Raw genomic sequence first — 22,352 nt, 5'->3', positions numbered from 1 at the left:
CTGAAAATAGCATTAACTAAGATTAATAAATGCTGTAGTAGTATTGTTAATTCTTAGTTCATGTTAACTAAGGTTGTTAACGAACCTTATTGTAAAGTGTTACCAAAAATACTTTAGCTTTTAACTTTGTGGTAATCATACATGTATATTATTTACAAAATGAATATAAAAAAAATAACAAAACATGCTCATAAAAAATAAAAACATTCCAAGACCCATTCATTTACAGTCTGTTTAGTTTGTAACTATTGTAGGATGACACACAAATCAAAAGACATGTAATTTAGAGTATTATTATTATTTATAGCTGTATGTTTTATTTTTGAAGTATCATATCTTTATTATTTTCATTTAACTTTTTGTCCACTCACTCTCACACACACACACACACACACACACACACACACACAAACAAATAGGCTACATATGGACTTCTTTCAGCTTCAAAATGAGGCCAGAGACCAGCAGACCTACGCAGTGGGCTCAAAGAGAACCAACAAAAATATAGCTCAAATGAACTTGATTTTGGGGAAAATCTTTGACCCTGTCCTTATTTCCCCAAATGTCTGGAGTTGTGGAGATTGTTCAGTGATGAATAGACAGCCATCGTTTATGCAGTGCTCTACTGTAGTGCTGAAAGATAGTAAACAGAGAACTGGAGCTGCTGTAAAGTCTGCTGTCTGTCATTTATCTGCATATAACGCATTACTCTAAGCTGGCTGAAATCTAACACAGATGTGTAGTTTCCATTTTTTTAATGTTGGCTGCTTTGTCTTAAAGGCCCGGGAGTTTTGTCGACAAATGGTTCAATGATTCAATAATTTGGGATTGTGAGGTTTGATTTTTACCAGCAAGTGTTGGCAAGTGGCTTAAATTTCATGTAATAAATTTTGATGGCTTCTGCACGAGCTGAAATTAAATGAGGGTTTTCCAGGGAAGGGTTAGATGGACAGATGAAATCAGAATTTTCAATGGATGGATTGGATGTATATGGACATCAAATGTTTAAACCCTTTGCGCTGTAGTGTATTTTATTATGGTGTTTATTTTAAATAAGCATCATCTTTTTTTTCAGAACCATGACCAAAGACATTTATCCAAGCTCTGCATACTTTTTTTCTCCACGTTTAAGTTCCAGACTGCACTGCCCATGGCCATCTATTTTTTTTCTATTTATTTACTTATTTTAAAAATAATACTTATTCCAACAAGTTACATAAAGCAATATTTGAAAATATCAAATTTATTTTTAAGTTTTTATATTAAACACAGAGATAAACAAGAAAAGAAATATAGAAGATTCAGTTCATAGTAGAACATGGTGCTGATTATGGACTGCAGGAAAATGAAAAAGATTCCCAGATGGTTTGTTTTGATGCCTCTGTATGTAACTTGTTTCTCAAGTCTGTTCAAGACTGAAAATTGTCCACCTTGGAGAACATCTGTTCACGTTTAAGAGTATTGCTTCATAGTGTTTTGTTTGAATGCAACATTAAGCTCTATGTAGCATCCTAAAATGGATTTTTTCAGTAAACAATAGTTTATTTGTTGTCTTTCAACACCATGGTTAAAACACATGCAAGAAAGAGATGAAATTTCACTGTGGCATGATAAATAATTTATTGATGTGCTCCATGAATTAATTCTGGGGTTTTAATGAAATGTGTTTATGAGGAGAAAGAAAAATAAGAAATCATGCATGTCTTGTAATGAACTGTATAGTTTCTGAAACACAGTAAACACACACTGTGTGTGTGTTTACTTTTTAAACACACACACAGTCTCTCACACCCCCCCACACACAAACACACACACACACACACACACACACAGAGAGAGAGAGATAGACAGACAGACAAAAACATACTGAAGAAGGACCTGTAAACCAAGCAAATATTTTTAGGTATCACTGATTAAAAATCGTAACATATTCTTATTATGACAGCTTTCTTTCTCTGAAGATAGTACGGATACTTTGTTGTTAGCTGTTCATTATTGTTAATGTACAGATCTGATAAGGAGAGAAGATTGATGGTTTAAAGCTGCTGGAGTAAAGCATTTAAAGTACATCACATACGCATGTTAAAATGATGGTAAGAGGTGGGGGGTGGGGTGATTTGTGGGAAATGTGGTCATAGGCTTTTACTGAGTTTGGATTATAGGAGTTGTTAAACTGGCTAAGTCATAGCTGCTACCTCACTCATGGTTTTGGAGGCCCTTGTCATGGTTCTGGAACTTAGAATTGGCAAACAGGTGGCCACATTTAACAACTCAGCTATTGGAAAAAAAATTCTGTCTCTTCATTCCAACAAAGCCTTAGTTCCACTTCTTCAAATTAACACATAAACAAAATATTTGGCCACAATATTTTGGTCAGCTTGACACACTGGCTTGAAGAGTCTTGATGTTGAGGTTCATACTTTGCATAAGGCCTTTTCTGTAATTTCACCAACTCGCTCAATGTTTTAACATACTGAAAATGCAAGAAGTGAGACAAATTATAATTACTGAGGACATTTTCTCATACCAGCAAGCCTGAAAATGTGGGTCAGTCAATACATTGGTGCATCACCAATGTAATCTTATGGGTATTTAGATACTCCAAAATGTACAATAAAGTGCTTGATTTAACACACACACACACACACACACACGTTACAGATATATAGGTATATACCAGTTACACACACACACACACACACACTTTTATGTGAAAAGTGGGGACATCCCATAGGCTTAATGGTTTTTATACTGTACAAACTGTATGTGCTATTGCCCTACACCTACCCTACACCTAAACTTAGCCTTCACAGGAGACTGTGCATTTCTACCTTCCCACCCAAAATAGTCACTCTGTATGATTTATAAGCGTTCTGAAAAGTGGGGACATGGGTCAATGTCCTGAAAAGTCACCTTCACCTTGTAATACCTGTGTCATACCTGTGTCATTATACAAATTTATGTCCTCATTTGTCACAAAAACGTGCACGCACACACACACACACACACACACACACACACACACACACAGAGAGAGATATATATATATAATTTCAGTGTACTTAGAGAGATCCTTGCATAGCTTTCTGTTTCCTAGCCCCCACAATTCAGGATTATGAAACTATTTGGCAAAATTAAAATGAGAAATAACAACCTCTAATTTAAGCGAATCAGCAAAAACAAACAAACAAACAAACAAAAACAAAACAAAATAAAAAGCTAATATAATACAAATTATGGTTATAACTTTGGTTATTAGCATTATTTATCAAAAATAAAATAAGTCTTTACAGTCATCTTGATTCATACGATAAATTATTTTTCCCCCAAAAACACTAAAATTCAAATATTACCCTAAAACACAAAAGCACATTGTAACTTAAAGAAGTGAAGATTTTTACATTTGTTTTGAAAAAAAACAAAAATATTTGAAATACAAGATTACACTTGAATCTCTGCTTCATCCAAGACGTCTCTTGGCAGTGTTGCAATTTTTGTGTAGCATCCCAAACCTGTTTCTGAGACCACTGGAGAGGTATTAGGTGTCCTAACGGTAAGTACTGACAGAGAGGGGGAGAAACTAGGAGTCATTGCTGAATGGGTCATCTCTGTGTTTCTAGTGTGAGTCTTGGTATATGTGGGCAATCTGACCAGTGGTGATCTTCTATAGGACATTCTGGGAGGGACAGCACGTATTCCTGGCTGGGCAACTGCTGTGATGAGAGGAGGTGGGCGTAGAAGGCTCTGAGACTCTGGCTCCACATCTCTGTCCCTCATTCCTTCATCTGGAAGCATCCCAATGTCTGTAAAAACAGAGGCCAAAGATTGGAAGCGTGGCTGCCAGTTGAGAAAGTAGTCCCAGCTGTAGCTTCCATGTAGCTGTTCCTCAGAGGAAATCAGATTGGTGAGTGAGCCCTCAACTGAACCTTGGTCATCAGACATAGACATGCACCTTCTCATGACTTCCTCCACTTCCTTCATGTTGACCACCTGAGGGAGCATTCCTTCACCCCCTCCTTCATCCTTAAAATTATGGAGACTTTCAGAACTGGGCATGTCCACTATTTGGACTATACCTATATTGGCACTGGAAGATGGGTCTTCATCTACCGAGTGGAAGGAGAGTTGGTCTGAGTCCCCAGGGATCCCTGAGTCTGAGACTCTTGACGCCTGTTGTGCTGTGACAGATCTGATCCTTTTAAAACATGCAAACTTGTTGATCATTTTGATCTCTTGATCTTCGGTAGTCTCTTCCTCAGTAGATCCTCTTCCACTCGAGGTTTTCGAGTTTGAGTTTCTAGAAGGGTTTGGGATATCCATTCTTTGCCACATGTCTAATGGTTCTTGTAAATCTTGGAGGTTTATACCACTGATACTGCTGTGAAGGTTCTCACCTGTTGTTCCTAAAGAGTCAGACTCATGGTTGAGGTTAGCAGATAAGGAAGTTGCTTTCTTTACAGATTTCTCTTTGAGCCTGTACCATAGAACAATGTAAATAAAGCTTATTAAAAGTAGGAGGAACACTATCAATGACACCGTGAGACTGGCAGTGTGGACACTGAGATCCACACTTGTCAGATCCTTTGCTGAATTGGATATGTTCACCACTACATGGCAGATTGACGTCCTGGAGTCTAGTTTGGGGCTACTTGCTAGAACAATCAGGTCCTCTGTTGTCTCATTTGAGATGGGGCTTCTTTTCTGATACACAGAGTTTGAGATATATAGGTAGCCAGTTGTTTTGTTGACACTGAAAAATGGGGATGGGTTGACTAAAGAGTATTCCACCAAACCATCCAGACCACCATCATGATCCATAGCCATCAGCTGGCCTATACTTTGGCCAACCCTGACATTGGTCGGCAGAGAGAAATGGTACATGTTCTGTGTGAAGATGGGGCTGAACTCATCAATGCCTTCAATTTCGATTCGTACTCGCAAGGTTGCCACTTGATCTCCTTTGTCACGTGCCTCAACCACAAAGCAGAAATCACTCTCTCCTTCATAGTCAAACGTCTGTTTTGTATGGATGTCTCCAGTAAGAGGATCAATACCAAAGGCTTCTTTCTTCTCTGGGTTGCTACTGTCATAATCCACGAAACAGGTGGTTAAAATAGAATAAGTAAGAAGTCCGAAGGTTCCTGCATCTTCATCAACAGCATGTACTGTGCACACATGGGTAAAAGCTGGCAGGTTTTCAGGCACAGAGCAGTTGTAGGTGGGGAACATGAAGAATGGGGAATGATCATTCTCATCCAGTACCAATATGTAAACAATGGCAAAAGATATTTTTTTGTCACTTGGGTTACCATCTGATGCTTGGACTGTTAGGGTAAATTTGCTATCCTCTTCATAGTCCAGTGTACCATTAACTTCAAGAATGCCTGTTGAAGAGTCCACTCTGATCAGGCCTCTGCTGTTACCTGAGATAATGTTGTACGTTACAATCCCATTTTCTCCTACATCAGGATCATAGGCAGAGACATAGATAAGGGCTGTACCTAAGGGGCTGTTCTCAGTGACCTGTGCATGGTATTCTGGACTACTGAAAACAGGTGCATTGTCATTAATATCAAGGACTTTGACTGATACCACAGTTGAGCTGTTAAGGGGAGGGGTTCCCCTGTCTGTTACAGTCACTGTCAATAAGTAAGTGTCTGTGGCCTCTCGGTTCAGTGTATCACAGAGCACTATTTGGCCAACAGTTCGGCTTTGGGCTTCACCTGGAATGCTAACAACATCAAGGCAAAACCGCCTCTCGTCATTTCCACCTATGATTGCATAATCCAAATGAGTGTTTTTATTTGAGTAGTCCTTGTCTTCTGCAAAAAGAGTGAGGAGAGTGCTTCCAACAGATACATCTTCAGGAACACTCACCTCATATGAGTTCTGTATGAAGAACGGGGCATTATCATTAAAGTCCACCACCTCTATGTCCACAGAAGTGACACTAAATAGGTTTGGGTCACCACTGTCACGTGCCTCCACCAGTAACCGTAACATGTTTCCATTTGCAACATAGTTCAGAGGTTTGTTGGTAAACACTGAACCTGTAGGCAGTATAAAATTCACATTAATTCTTATTTTACACAAAGGATTGTTTTATTTTTATATCAAGACACACTAAATATTACTATTTATACTACTATTTCTGTCATCTAGTGAGTTAAAATTTCTTGTATTACTGTAGTTTGTGAGCAAATAATTTTTGTAGAAAATTACCATTGTCAGGATCAATGTAGAATCCTCTCGCTGGGGAGGAGAGAAGCCTATAAGAAATTCTTCCATTTTGGCCAGAGTCTTTATCAGTTGCTGATAGAGACACAACATATGAGTCTGCTGATGTCCGCTCCGGCAACACAACCTGGATGTGTGTAGCAAAAGATGGTCAAGTAAGAAAAGCATGATAGTATCCTACAATACTAATATGCATAATGAAATAATGCACAGCCAGTTGGCCATTATTGCAAAATAAACATTGACAAAGTAATCAAGGCACCTTACAATAGTTCAATATAATACATTTGACCTGGTATGACTCCTGAGAGAAGACTGGAGGGTTATCATTGACATCCAACACCTTGATGGTGATTTCAGCCTCAGTTTGATGGACAGAGTCTGATGCTTCCACTCTCAATGTATAGACAGCTTGATCTTCATAGTCCAGACTTTTAGTTGTGGTAATTACTCCTGAGTACTGGTCAATTGCAAAACTTCTGATGGTTTGATCCTTCTCTATGAATCTGTATGTTGTAGAAGGGCTAAGGTCTACATCATTTGCAGTCAATTGGGTGACAATGTAGCCAACAGGAAGATCTACGCAGATTAAAAGGAATGAATATTTTCAGTATGTTGTTCTTCAACACAGTGAAACTTATTAAATAAAATAAGAAAGGTGTCAGAATGCTGGCATTGCACCAGAACAAATATGTTTCATACTTTCTGCAATGGTCACTGGTTCCATGGATGGAATTGTTGGACTATTGTCATTCACATCTACAACCTGGACACGGACAGTGCAGGTGCCTGTAAGAGGAGGACTTCCCATGTCCTCAGCCTGAAGAATTAACCTGTTTTTAAAAAATAAAAATAAAAATAGAAATTCCTAGCCTGTTGAGCTACCAAAAAGAAATGATGACATGATGACATCCATGATTGGTCAAACAATTTCCAATAGACCATTTCCACATCAAATTAAGTGATAGTAGAAGAAGCCAAGAAGTGTGTCATACTTGTAGGATGAGACAATTTCTCTGTCCAAAACAGCATTGGTGGCAAGAATCCCACGAACAGAATCGATCACAAATGCATTATTGTGGTTCCCATCCACAATGAAATAGCTGATCTGCCCATTTACACCACTGTCAGAATCTGTCGCTAACACCTACAAAATTAAATTGTTTGTTAAAATTGGGTCTGGTATGTAAATTGAAAATCATTTTGGTTTAACTAATGATCATACAGACCTTGATTCAATTTTTATTCACAGAAGTTACTTCTGTGATTGAGAAGTTATATCAAGTCTCCTTGTGCTATTGTGTGAATCATTTTTATATAAAAGTAATTCCATAAAAAATAATTACCATAACAATCATGGCATTGTAAAGCAAAATCGAAAGATTATTACCTGCATGACATAGGTGTTATGAATTTGTCCCTCCCATACAGCTGTTCTATAGTAGCTTTGCTTGAACACTGGTGCATTGTCATTGATGTCCTGTAGAGTGATAGCCACCCTGGCGTAGGCTGTTTGGTGTCCGTTTTCAGCCAGAACCACTAGGTGAATTTTATGCTGTACCTCAAAGTCCATCAGTCTCTGCTCCCAAACTGTGATATCACCTGTCAACAGGAATATTTCAGAAAATAAAAAGCTTTAAAATGCCCCTGGATCACAAACTTCCTCCTACAAAGCAGCATGATACTGTTTATTCTTCTAGAACAACTGTTTGTTACATTTACTTTCTCAATACTAAAATATATATATTTTTTAGAAATGCCTACCCAAGGAATGCCTTAGTTCTTTTCTTTTAAATCTTTTATTCTATTGTCAACAAAATGGCCAAAATAAAATATTTTTTTAGTGATACTGCCATTCTTCTTCTTATTATTATTCATAAAATTAATTTATAGTATATTGCTATTATCATCATTATTAACTAGAATTACTACTAATAATAACAATGCATTATCAATATATTACATTAATAACAATAATTATATTATATGCAAAATTATTTATTTATTTATTTATTTAGTCATTTAGCAGACGCTTTTATCCAAAGCGACTTACAAATGATGGACTTAAAAATTATGGTGTGTGATATATATATACATATATATATATACTGTATATAATTAATTTTTTTAATGAGAGATTTTTTTTTTCTTCTTAAAACACTATTAAATTGTTATGGTGGCTATACAATTCTCACCTGTAATTGGGTTAATAGTGAAGGCTTCATTTTCATTGCCACTGAAAATACTGTACTTGATCGTTCCTTCATCTGCTGCCTGGTCATGAGCTACAACATTTGCCACCCAAGAACCTTATAAATAAGAAATGGTATAAACAAACACAGTCAGTCTGGCATCCACAAATATATTATGACCTTCTCAGAAATACACACCTCTAATTTGACAAATAAGTAAATCAATTGTGAAACATCAGAAGAAAATATCTCAAATCCTTGAACTAACAAATTGCTCTAAGTATACCTGTCTTGCTGTTCTCTGGCATGGTGACTTCATAGAGTTCTTCAGTAAACTGTAACGGCGGCTCTTCACCGTTAAGCTGAATGAGCACAAGGCAGCTAGAGGTGAGGGAAGGTCTACCTAGATCCGCAGCCCGTATACGGAGCAGCTTTGTCCCATATACCTCATTACTCAGGGGGGCTTTCAACCTCACAGCTCCAGACTCATCAACCTGAAACATCTCATCTTCTTCTGCTAAGCTAAAAACTACTGTCCCATTGTCTCCCTGGTCCGGATCCTGGGCTGTAACTGTTATGATGGGTCGACTGGGACGTGTGGTCATGGAAGACACTGACACCTGCATGGACTTGTTAATACATGCTGGTGGATTGTCATTAATATCTTCCACTTGTATTGTAACTGTAGCGACTGAGCTACGTGGACCCTGGCTGCAGCTGTCAGTAGCTACAGCACGGAAAACATGCTGGGAACGAGTTTCACGGTCCAGTGGCTTTGTGAGCCTTATCACACCACTAGAGCCATCAACATAAAAGTTTCCAGAATTTTCCTCCTCCAAGGAGAAGGTCACTACACCATTGGGCCCCTCGTCGGGATCCCATGCTATCAGATGTAGGATCTCTGAACCTGCAGGGAGCCCCTCGCTAATGCTGGAACGATAGCTTTTCCGAGTGAACGAGGGGCTGTTATCATTTTCATCTGAGAGGGTGACGTGCAGAAGTGCAGTGGAGCTCAGAGGTGGATGCCCATGGTCAGCTGCAGTGATGACGAGCGAGTAGTTGGATCGCTCCTCTCTGTCCAGGATTCTTGTGGTGCTGATTGCTCCAGTAACAGCATCAATGCTGAAACACTCTTCATCTTCTAATAGCAGACGAAAAAGACATAAGCACTGATCTTTACCTTAGGACAGGTTTTCTTTAAAGGTGCCATAGAATGAAAAACTGTCTTTACCCTGGCATATTTAAATAATAACAGTTCTGTACATGGAAATGACATACAGTGAGCCTCAAACACCATAGTTTCCTCCTTCATATGTAAATCTCGTGATTAAAAAAGACCATAACATAACACCGACTGTGATGCAACAGTCAGGATCACTACGACCCCAACATTTGCATAAACCCACCCTTGTTCTAAGCCGGCCGAACCATCAGAAGCTCTGCAGGTATTGTAAATAAACAAGCGCGGACAACAGCGAAAATAACAAAATAAATTTTATGTTCCAGGCCGTGCAGGGGGTGTGAAGTGCAGGGATGGGTTGGTGTCTGTATTCAGAAAGGCACATAAAGCAAATAACGCGAGCCACTAAAGGGACATGGTTAGCTCCTTGCTAGCGGTAGCCTGTTACAGTACATAAGATTTCACTCTCAGTAAGGAGAGATGAGGATGATGGCGAATGACTTACAGATCCTGAGCACCACTGACAAGCATCTGATCTTGTGAAATGTGTGGTAAGTACTGTTGCTCCATAATGTAAACATAGTTTGTGTGATCGCGTCTCTTGAAAGTGAAACTATAACGCGTTCGATGGATCGTTCAAAAGCAGTTTCAATGCCTCGCATATTTATAACGGCTCCCTGATGCCCGCGTTTTATATACAGTATAATTACCCGACGATATAACTGCGAGAGAAAGTATTTAAATATATATTTTCCTCCCTGTGCTTCCTTCTTGCTGATGAGCCGTACTGTGAAACAGCCAATCAGAGCAGAGCTCAACATTGAGCAGCACTGTGAAACAGCCAATCAGAGCAGAGCTCATTATTATTCATGACCCTGCCAAATAAGCCAATAACAGACCGTTTCATTCTAGGGAGAAATCCTAGGGTTGTAAATGGACATGTAAAATCGTTTCTGGAGATTTTTTGCCCTTATCTAAGCCACATACCTTCTGTGTAGATATCAGAGAACAATTTAAAATACTGTATCAATGCATTCTATGGCACCTTAAGTATACATTTTTCATATTTACACTACATTTCAACAGTTTGGGTCAGAAAGATTTTTTAAAAGAAATTAACACTTTTATTCAGCAGGAATACAACTTATCAAAGAATCCTGAAAATACAGTTTACACAAAAATATTAAGCAGCCCAACTCTTTTCAACACTGATAATAAAAAGAAATGTTTTTTGAGCTTCAAACTAGCATATTAAAATGATTTCTGATGGATCATGTGACACTGAAGGCACTAATGAAACACTGAAATTTCAGCATTGCGATTACAGGAATATATGAAATTTTAAAATATAGGTATTGTGCAAACAACTTGTACAACACACTGCTGGTCAAAAGCTTAAGGTTGATAATATTTTTTAATGTTTTTAAAAGAATTCACTTTTGCTCATCAAGGCTGCATTTTTATATATATAAAAAAAACATTAAAAACAGTATGTTGTGAAATATTAATAAAATTTAAAATAGCTATTTTCTAATTTAAGTAGCAAATACAAATTTGGACACTACAATTCCAATATCTCAAGCAGGCATTAGAAATGGTTCGTTACCATTATTGTGAAATTATTTTTTTAATTGAATAATTATTTTTAAACAAATGCATATATGTGTTAAATTAGAAGGCCAAATGAAATTGCTTACCTTCTATGGAGTACTGAATAGTTCCATTTAGTCCATCATCAATATCAGAGGCCTGGAGGATGTGAATGACTCCTGGTGGCAAGTTCTCTGGGATAACTATGTGCAAGTCAGGCTGAGAAAATTCTGGAGTGTTGTCGTTATCATCCAGGACAGAGCACAGGACTGTGGCAGTGCTGGACAGAGACGGAGTCCCACTGTCCTCTGCCTGAACTGTAAAGCAGCCAAAAAAACATGAGGAGGTGACCATGTTATGTTAAGATTTGTGACCATGGACCACAAAAAAAAAAAAAAAAAATTTACACTCAAGTGTAAATTTTTCGAAATTGAGATTTAAACATAATCTGAAAGCTGAATAAATAAGCTTTTTTGGCTATTGCTACAAATATCCCCGTGCTACTTTAGACTGGTTTTGTGGTCCAGGGTCACATTTTCTAATGAGCATGCAATTACAGCCTTTTGAAAACTCTGTCAATATGTCCTGAAACAAAGAAAAACAAATCGGCTTAACCGGGTTATTAAAGGTAACTGAAACGGAAACATTTATTTTCCTGAAATAAACAAAGCAATATATATACCACACTCCATAAGCAAAAAATGACTTCTGAAACATCTGAAACCTTTTACTATGCATATAGCCCTATTCCAACCAATTACAATTCTACAAACAACATTAATACAGCATAAAATGTACTAGTTAATGTATTATTTAAGCACGAAAAGAAAACAAATACTCAACAGTTCAAAAAGCTGCACCATTCAAAACATGCATGTTAAAGGAAGTAAATAGTGGTCTGTGCATGATTTTGGTGCTTGTTTTCTGGAGAGATGAGTGAGCTGCAGTAGTAGATATAGGGATAAGAGGGAGTGAGGATGCAGGCAGATGGTAGATCTCACCTCTGAGAGTAAAACTGGATTGGATTTCTCTGTCTAGCTGAGTGGAGGTGCTGATCTCACCAGTGTGGGAGTTTATCGTAAAGAGCTCATATCCAGGACCAGGTAACAAGCTGTAGCTAACAGCAGAATTCGCCTCTGTGGGAAATATACACACACTCTTTATACAACTCTTCACAGATTGGTCTTCAGATCTGAAGATTTGTTTGTCTAATAGAAGTTTATAATTATGACTGCATTACATCATGACAGAGAGTCTTACTATTGTATCGTATTAGTACCACTGTATTAGTAATTGGCTTTTTAATGTGTGTTTTCCTTCACTTTCGTGTCAAGGGTGCCAACAAATACAGAAATGATCGGTGTTTGACAGCTGAATGAGGTCTGTTTACCATCTTGTCTGGCAAAGTGTTATTTCTGAGCTTCTCATCTGATCATTGAATTGAAAACAGCACTAAAGAAAGAAAAAAACTCCAACTACTTTTAACAGCATTGCCAAGAAAATACTAAGGAAAAGTAGGGAAAAATGGGACAAAAGAGCTGGCCCGGCATACAACCATCACACTGGTGGAGAATTTGGATTTGTGGTCTATGTAGAGCAGAAGTGTGAAAACAAACACACACTTAGACACACACACTGTCAGACAAAAACACAGATTTATAATCAAACACACAGCGTGCTTCCACAGTTACATACAGACATGGGACAACGACAAACAGTTTTAATGCTAGTTTCATTTGGTTTTGAAGAACCTTTCTAGGTAACACTTTATTTTGATAGTTCACTTTAGACATTCTACCAACGATAAGTAACTTTGTTTCTACTGACTATCAGGGTTGGGAAGGTTTTAAAATATATTTCAATACAGATTATAAAATACATGCTTTAAAAAAGTAATTTGTAACATTTCATTAGATTACAAAAGTTTTTAACAATCTAAACATTTTTAGATTTACAGGGTAAATTGTACTTATTTTTCTTCTGGAAAACGTTAGTATTAGCTTCTGAAGGACAATGCTAAATGAAAAAAGGTCTTTTCAAGACAAAATAAGAAAAATGTACACATTATCCTGTTCAAAAGTTTACACCCCCTGCACTTAATTCACTGTGTTTCTTTCATGAGCATCAGTAAATGATTTAACCTTTTGCAATATTTGTGTACGAGTCCCTTAATTGTCCTTTGTGTGAGAAGATGGATTTCAAAATAATACAGTCATTGTTGGAAAGGGTTCAAATATGCAGAAGATACTGGGAAACCAAAGAATGTCCAGAACCTGGAGGATTTTTCTGAAGAACAGTGGGCAGTTTAACTGCTCAGGACAAACAAGAGATTCACAAACAACTAAAAACATGAAAACAGTTGTGGATAATTCATGTAACGACAGACAGTTAAAATTCAAGGGAATGTAATTTTTTTTGAATGAGGCAATTTTTATAAATTCAGTCATTTTGTCTTGTGGAGTATATGTAAACATTTGTTATGTGAAATAGCTTATTCAGGGCAGTACTAAATAAAAATAACATACAATTTTTATGATCCTCTCATTTTGCTAAAATTATTAAAATTTTGCATATTCCGCAAGGGCTATGAAACTTATGACGATGCTTTTGCAGAGTGTCAAACAATCACCAATTGATGTTTACATTAATTTCCCGTTACAGTTACACAAAAGAAATAGAAATTATGCCACACTAATATATAATTATGTTTCCCTGTTCAAGAATTTCATTGTTTTAATGAGGCTTTTTTTCTTAGGATATCAGTTGCATCACCTTAACATTTTTTGTTTTGTGCTGGCAAATAATATCAACATTTTAATTAAAAATCTAAAAATATGCTGTTCATAGAAGAAGTGTATGGCATATGTAAGGTATTTTTAAATAAATGAATAAATAGGACAAAAAATGAGTGTCATGATGACACACTCAAACTCAAATAGACACATCAGCTGGAAACTTCACAAGCAGCCACAAACGTAATATATCAGCTTAATGAGTTTACTAAAATGAAACTGCATTAATTCAACAGCAAGAGACAGTTGAATCAATTACTAACAATATCAAACTTCATCTGATGAACATTTGGCACAGCGGTTTCATGGGGGTTCGTGAGATTTAACGTAATGGAAGATAAAATCAAAGAAAAACCATGGACCACACTGCTGAAAGGAGTGAATTCTGGGAGAAAAAATAACCGGCCTTTATTAGCACAGATGGCTTGAGTTAGTGAATCATCACACACAATTTCAAATATCCTGCAGGAGGCCTGACTGCTGTTCTAGAATAACGTCAGAAAGCAGAGACAGGCAGACACTGATATTGTGGCTGAGGTATTTTAAAAGGGCCTAGTAGATTTGTGAATATTTGGACTAGGTACAAGACACACAGAATAACACACGACGTGCGAAAAAGAACACAAAGAGCCGTTGATTTATGTTAGCAATCAAGTTCGACGAAACATAATTCAGCTGGAAGTCTGCTAATTAAATAGACCAAATTTCAAGTCTGATGACCAAGGCCATCTGGACTTCCAGACTGAAATCATGATGGACAAATATGAAAGAAATCCACTACCTTAAGTTACTCATGCTGAAATGTTTTGCACACTTAAAGCTACATGGAGACTTGCTTCTGTTACAGAAATGTGTAACATGAAACAGTAAATGACAATACTATATCGGGTAAAGAAAACTACAGATTAATACTATTCAAATCAAACTTCACAAACTGTGTATGTATACTGACATTCATGAAAGTGGTTATTTCAAAAGCTAAACATTGATTAAGAAAATTATAAGGCAAACTTAACTGATCTCAACACTCACGGTTCAGCCCAAAAAATATATAAAAAAATAGTAAGACAGCATGATGAAAATTTTAGACAATGCAGAAACTATGACAATTATATATAAACCAAAAAAAAGCATGAGGAAGTTGGAAGCTTTGTGTAATGCTGTGTTTGTGAGTAACCATACTGCCATCTTGTGGTGATTTCTGCAACAGTTTGAATATCAGCTGATATTTCATTTACAATATATGTTGTTTGACCAAGTTAAATGTTAAACCCAGTTGAGCTAAAATATTGTAAAGGTCTCATGATGTGATTTTGAGGTCTTACCTGAATCCAGGTCAACTGCCGTGACTGTGACAATGATCTCTCCGGGTTCTCTGTTCTCCATGACGGTGGTATTGTAAATGTGCTGCTGGAAGACAGGAGGATTGTCATTAACATCCAAAATCTTCACTGTGAGCGTCTGCGTAGAGGACAGAGAGGGGATGCCGCTGTCTCTGGCCTGGATAGTGAGGATATGGACATTCTGGGATTCATAATCCAGGGATGAATTCAGATACAGATGCCCTGCGAGAGAGAGAGAGATTATCCATCTAAGATTTTCCAGAAAGGGTGCATTTAAATTTTTGTGGTAAAATTGTGGTCTAAATTTTAAGTTGTGGTGTAGATCTGTTTAAACTATTGCTTGTTTGCTTGTAAGGTGACCTTGGGTGTTATGAAAGGCGCAGTTAAATAAAATGTATTATTATTCCTATTTACCTGTGCTTTCCATGTGAAAGTAGCCCATCTCATTTCCTGAAATTACACTGTAAATGACATGCCCGTTACTCCCTTCGTCTTCATCTTTAGCCATCACATGATGAACCAAAAGTCCCACCTCTGTGTCCTCTGGGACACAAGCCATTTCAGTGGAGACAAATGTGGGACTATTGTCATTGATATCCAACAGAATCGCCTGAGCTATGACTGATGTTTGTTTCCTATCAGTGGGCTCTTCTGCGTTGTCACTGACAGTCACTCTGAATACAATGTTCTTGGTGTGCTCACGGTCCAACCGTCCATTTATTTTGACAACTCCAGTGTGACGGTCGATGTGTAAAGGCAGTCCCTCTATGGCAGGGTTGGGGTCATAGGTCATAGAATAATAAAGTTCACTGTTAGGTAGACTTCCGTCACCATCATGTGCATTAAACACATACACCGACGTTCCATTGGTAACATCCTCATAAACACCGAACACAACAAAATTGTCATTACCAGGAAACCAGGGGGTGTGGTCATTGACATCAACAACACTGATCACCACAAATGCAGTGACATTATACGTAGGAGGGGCTTCTGCACGTACAACCAGGAAGTAGCGCTGTGTGACTTCGTAGTCCAGATGTTGTGCCACATAAAGCTCGCCACTAGAGCTTTTGATGCCAAACTGCAAACTACCATCACCCTCGACAACAGAATATCGTAACTGCATATCTGGTGCATTAGAAATCCCAAGTGATCCAATGACAGTTCCCAGTTTTACATCTTCCCCCACAGTGAAGTATTTCAGGCTCTGAAAATCCTTTGAGTTTCCGCTTTGTTGGTCTAAGGCATAAACCTGGAATAAAAAACAAAATTTGTGTAACTATTCTTAAAACATTTACGACAAGACACTACAGGCGAATTAGCTACAGGTGTTTTTTTTTATGCTCTGCTTATTATTTGGACTAATAAACATATAAGTGTTTATTTTTATTGAACTTCATCTATATATGTCTGTAGATGTCAATTAAAATACATATAATTAAAGACTGTTTTCTCAAAATGATTTTTTCTCATGCACTGAGCCAGAAATCTCCACTTACACACACCAAACTTTCCAGTACAATACATATCTATATTCTGAAGGTTTTGTTCATGTATTATTTACCTGATTTATATGACACCTTATTCCTTAAATCCTCATAACTCTATCTCTGTCATGACAACTCTCGGAGTGATTGGCATGGTAATGTACATGAGAATGTTAATGTATTTGGTCTTGGCGGAATAGATCTGCTTCGCTGCTGCTGTGGCAGAGCAAGTACCGAGACTTGCTACTGCCAATACATCCACAACATGCTGCTGTGAACGTGTAGGAAATACTGCTGCTGCACATATACACATATGAATAACCCCATATAGCACACATGAATCACCTTGTAGCAGATCTATACAGGTGGAGCTGGGGAAGGTGGAGGGTTTCTGAAATGCGCTGCTAACTGCTACAGCAAAAAAAGCCAGGTATTTGAATATTGAGCAGTGAGCTCATTGGCTACTGATACAGGAGAAAACCAATCAGCTGAGCCATGTGATAATGATATCATTAGGTCAAACTGAGTTAGACCTATCGAACTGCGCCATCTAGAGTTTCATGCCAGAACTTTGTATTTGTCCTTTATTTAACTCTATTTATCCTTTTAAATAATGCTAATTACTGCATGTTTACCATCTTCAAGAAACAGCTAAAAACACATCTATTCCATCTTTATTAGGCCCTCTAACTCTAGCACTCTCTATTCTAATTCTATTCTATCTACTTGTTTTCTTTTTGTTGTATGCATGTGTATATATATCCTAAACAAATAGCTTCCAAACAGCCTTCTTTTTAAAATATTTTATAATACTGAGGTGTAGAGTGCAAAACTGGCTGAGCAGACACTGCTAGAATAAGCTTCTCATCCCTTGTGGATTTTGTTTCGTTTCTCAGTTATGAAACTCTGCTCACTCAGAGGTCTCTGGCAAACCAAGAGGCCTGTTTTGGTCGGCCTTGCAAAGTTCATAAAGGTCAAAAAACTTGAACCTGACAAAATTTTATTGGCACAGGAAGGCCTTATTGTGCCAGTTCAGTTTTAGATTGTACACAGAAAAGACAAATCAATAAGCAAGTCTTCAGCCCTACTTTGACACACACACACACACACACACACACAGTGTTGTTATATGCCAGTACCATCTCCACTAACCTGTATGTGAATAACTGCAGTCTCCTCCAGAGGAAAAAGACCATCGTCTGTGGCAACAACTCTCAGGGTGTAGCGCTTCTGTGGGTTTGAGGAGAACCGTGATGTCACCCTGACATCACCATTACGGTTATCAATACTAAAGTGGCCCAGCCGATTATCTAAAAATATGAAGAAACATTAGACATCTCATATTAAATCACAATATTTTTCCTTCGAGCAGAGAAATATAAACTCAAATGACCCATGAATTAAAAATAAATTGTCCTCTCCTCATCAGTTTACCTTTCATTGTGAACTTGACAGTTCCATTCTCTCCAGCATCCAGGTCTTTAGCAAACATAGTGATTACAACAGAATTCACTGGAATGCCTGCCCACGCCTGCACGAAAAGCCACATAAACAATACACATAAACATAGTACTCCAGTCTCCATGTCCATGTCATGTGATCTTTCAGAAATCATTCTAGTATGCTGATTTGGTGCTCAAGTAACATTTCTTATTATCAATCCTAAATTGTTAATCTATTGTTAAATCCAATGAATTTTGATGGATATAAATTTACAAGAACCAAATATTAAAATGTTTTTTTTAACAATGTACAAGTCTTTACTGTCAGTTTAGATCAATTTTATGCACCCATGCTGAATAAAAGCAATGATTTCTTAAAAAAAAAAAACTTACTGACCTCAGACATTTGTACAGAGTATACATTTACAATATAAAGACATTGTACTTTCAGAATTATAGAAAAACATCACTGAAACATATTACTTGTGCTCAATGTACATAAACTCTATAATTAACCTGTTAATTTAATTGAAATGAAATCTACAATTATATTTTCTATTGCTTGTGTTTTCTAGAAATAGTATTATTATGACCTGTACGTTTAGCTCTTTAGTGGCAGGTAGATGTGTGAATTGTGGGGCGTTATCGTTGATGTCTGTGACAAGGATGTGAACAGTAGTGGTGGTGTTAAGACGTGGTCGACCCTGATCTGTGGCCATCACCCTCAAAACATGCTGTGCCTGCTCCTCACGATCCAAAGCCACCATGTTTATGATCTCTCCTATAGCCAGAGAAAGAGAATGAAGACACAGAACTGGTGTAGAATTTTTGCTGAGAAATTTAATAAATAATTACAAAGAAATAGCAAGTGAAACATTGAATTAAAGGTGAAATTTTGAAGTAGAAACATACTCCAATAATCCAAAGTTTTTACAATGTAAAACATTGTGTATAATGTAGAACAATATCCATAAAGAAAAGTTTAGCAGGTTATTTTATCTATTATGGTTATTTTATCTTGGTTTATTTCAGTTTAGTTTAGCTTACTTTTATTCAAAATACAAAATAATTTTTAATGAATTTTTGGATTGCTTTTTTGACAAAGTAGTGTATGAAACATAGTCTGAACGAAAAACAAATTAATTTGAAAGTAATTCTGACCTGTTCTGGGGTTAATGCGAAAGTTTTTTCCCTCAGACAGCAGGATGTAGGACAATACTCCATTGTTACGTGAATCTCTGTCTGTAGCTTTTACTGTTCCAATCATCCCATGAGGAGACGGTCCCTCCTGCAAACTGAAGAAGTACACATCCCTTCTGAAGACAGGTGCATTGTCATTCTCATCCTGAACCATGACAACCACCGTTGCTGTGGCCTCGGTTTTGCCATTTTGTGCCTTTGCACACACACTAAATCTGTAGATGGGTTCAGTTTCATAGTCAAGACTCTGAGATACAAACATCCATCCAGTCTCTGGGTGGATTCTGAAAGGTGGGACTCCAGAGAGGGCTTTAAGAGAGTAAGTAATGATAGGGGGCGCTTTGCCAGGGGTCCCTCCATGCTGGGATCTGGTTCCATGAGCACGTACCTGAATCATTCTAGTGTCTTTTGGAGCGCTTTCTCCAATTCCCACTTGATAAACCAAAGTTTCAAAGGCCAGTGTGTCTTCCACAGAGGCTAAGGAATCCATCTCTATCACAAGACATAATGTAGAGCTCAATGAAGGATGACCTTCATCCTCAGCTATGACGTTGAGCTCGTACCTCTGGCTGGAATCTCCCAAGAGGTCGCCATTTAGCATGAGAGTCCCAATACGTGGGTGAATGGAAAACAAGTTGCTCTCAGGATGTAACATATAGTGAATTCTGCCATTAAGGCTGCTGTCAGCATCATGGGCATGTGCAATGAAAATTGGTGTGCCTGGAGGGGTGTTATTGGATATGGTGATGTGTTCTGAGGTCTTCTGGAACACAGGAGGGTTGTCATTGACATCAGTGATGGAGATATTGACCTGAGCACTGCTGTAGATAGGAAGGGTTCCCGTGTGGAACTGTATGTTCAGAATAACATAAGAGAGGGACTCGTGGTCCAGTGGCTGGCCAGTGGTGATGAGGCCCGACTGGGAATCAATTGAGAAAAGCCGCTGAGGGTCACCTGAGGATATGACGTATGAGACTAGCTCCACTGAATCTGAAATTACAAGGAAAAAGACCACCAAAATATAATTAATATGACATGAAAAAATAAGATACACAGTAAAAAAAAAGTTTAGTTTTTTTTTTGTAATAAAACAAAAAATAATGGAGTATGTTTTATAAGTAAACACTATTTCAGTCTTACTACTTCAATATTTTACATTTCATTCAATGTGTTACTTGTCATTTATTTGTAATTGTTTTTTTTAAATTTACTAGCAATTTCTGAGTGAAACTTAATAAAATAGATCCTACACAATTTTTGGTCACTTTATTTTAAGGTACAGTTCTCGCTACTAACAAACCATTAACTACGTCTTTTGCCTTAATAAACTCTAAGTTGCTGCTTATTAATAGGCAGCCGTTTAGTTAGGTATTGGGTAGGATTAGGGATGTAGACTATGGCCATGTAGAATAAATACTTGATAAATACTAATAAACAGCCAACATTTGAATAATAGACATGTTAATAAGTAACTAGTTAATAGTGAGATTTGGTATAGTTTCCCCAAAAATGAAAATTATGCCATTAATTACTCATGTTGTTCCAAACCCATACTTTTTTTTTTCTTTTCCAAACCCATTTATTTTTACATGCAACACAAAATGAATTTCTGAATAATAATTTTGAACAATTCTCCATTAATTCTCCCTTATATTAGGGTTTCATGAAAAAATAACAGTTTGCATATTTGAAAAATAAAATAAATATTTTTATTCTATGGGTGAACTATTGCTTCACAGTTTTATTTAAAGGATTTTCAGGAATTTAATTTGCAGGTCAAGTAATAATAATAATAAATTTTATTTGTAACGCACTTTATATTCACACAGAATCCCAAAGTGCTACAGATTAAAACAAGAAGAAAACATTAAAATAAAAATGTTATTTAACAAACAAAAAAATTCATTTAAAAGCTTTACTAAAAAGGTAAGTTTTGAGACCACTTTTAAAAACATCAACAGGTTGTGGAGTCTGCAAATGATCAGGAAGGGCATTCCACAAACTCGGAGCAGCTGAGCAGAAAGCCCGATCTCCCATAGTGCGAAGCTTAGTCCTGGGAGTTTTTAATAGATATGCTGAAGCAGAGCGGAGTGTACGTTTGGAAGATTGTGGAGTAAGGAGTTCCTTAAGATAAGATGGGGCATCGCCATGGATGCACTGATGAGTAAGGAGAGAGACCTTATAAACAATCCTGAATGAAACTGGGAGCCAGTGTAGTGATTTAAGAATTGGTGTGATATGATCGTATTTCCGTACCCTCATCAGGATCCTGGCAGCACTATTTTGGATGTACTGCAATTTCTGTAGGCTTTTGCCAGGGATCCCGATGAGGAGCGCATTACAGTAGTCTAGCCTGGAGGAAACAAAAGCATGGACAAGCTTTTCCGCATCTGCTAGAGTGAGCATCAAGTATGAAATTATCTTATTGATAGGGTATGAAAAATTATAGGGTAGAAAATGGCTGAATGTTTTTAAAACATCACCTATGAACTGTAAAATAAATCTTTGTCAATGTCACACAGAGTGTATAAATGAAGAACTTAATGACACACTTACCCCTAACATATGTATTAAAAGTGGTATTGTCATTATCCTATTGTTTGACAGTTAAGACTTTGAAATGGCTGGAGAAAACCAAAGCCCCCAGAGATTAAGGGACCTGCCCCCCTCTGCAACTCAGAATTTCTGAATTTTACTTGAAGAGAGGGTTAATCAGCTAATCTAAACGTTAACCTCAACTGACTGTCTACTGTTGAAGTGCACTCTAAACATTTGTGTGTGCGTGTATGCATGCGTGTAAGCAAAAAACCAATGCAAATCACTTAAATAAATCAAAAATGGACTGTTTTAAGCGATATATATATATATAAGTGATAATTCAATATA

At 37.3% G+C, this 22,352-nt stretch overlaps 1 protein-coding gene across 1 annotated transcript in view; it reads right to left on the bottom strand.

The window, feature by feature from the left end:
- Window positions 1–1,604: 1,604 nt before the first annotated feature.
- LOC306872717 (protocadherin-23-like) overlaps window positions 1,605–22,352 on the bottom strand; it is a gene marked incomplete at its 5' end in the record, with an annotated part of 38,719 nt that continues 17,971 nt past the window's right edge. Inside the window, 16 exons of the mRNA XM_079421471.1 lie at window positions 1,605–6,050; window positions 6,223–6,364; window positions 6,530–6,816; window positions 6,940–7,070; window positions 7,233–7,384; window positions 7,628–7,839; window positions 8,433–8,546; window positions 8,716–9,567; window positions 11,307–11,516; window positions 12,201–12,335; window positions 15,317–15,556; window positions 15,749–16,589; window positions 17,977–18,134; window positions 18,259–18,355; window positions 18,860–19,047; window positions 19,428–20,456. Coding sequence (XP_079277597.1) covers window positions 3,442–6,050; window positions 6,223–6,364; window positions 6,530–6,816; window positions 6,940–7,070; window positions 7,233–7,384; window positions 7,628–7,839; window positions 8,433–8,546; window positions 8,716–9,567; window positions 11,307–11,516; window positions 12,201–12,335; window positions 15,317–15,556; window positions 15,749–16,589; window positions 17,977–18,134; window positions 18,259–18,355; window positions 18,860–19,047; window positions 19,428–20,456 — 7,397 coding nt within the window. The 3' untranslated portion in view covers window positions 1,605–3,441. The remainder of the gene's footprint in view (window positions 6,051–6,222; window positions 6,365–6,529; window positions 6,817–6,939; window positions 7,071–7,232; window positions 7,385–7,627; window positions 7,840–8,432; window positions 8,547–8,715; window positions 9,568–11,306; window positions 11,517–12,200; window positions 12,336–15,316; window positions 15,557–15,748; window positions 16,590–17,976; window positions 18,135–18,258; window positions 18,356–18,859; window positions 19,048–19,427; window positions 20,457–22,352) is intronic.

The sequence above is a fragment of the Barbus barbus genome (genome assembly GCF_936440315.1).
Source record: "Barbus barbus genome assembly, chromosome: 7".
NCBI classification, from domain to species: Eukaryota; Metazoa; Chordata; class Actinopteri; order Cypriniformes; family Cyprinidae; genus Barbus; species Barbus barbus.
This window is presented reverse-complemented; position numbering and strand designations above follow the sequence as displayed.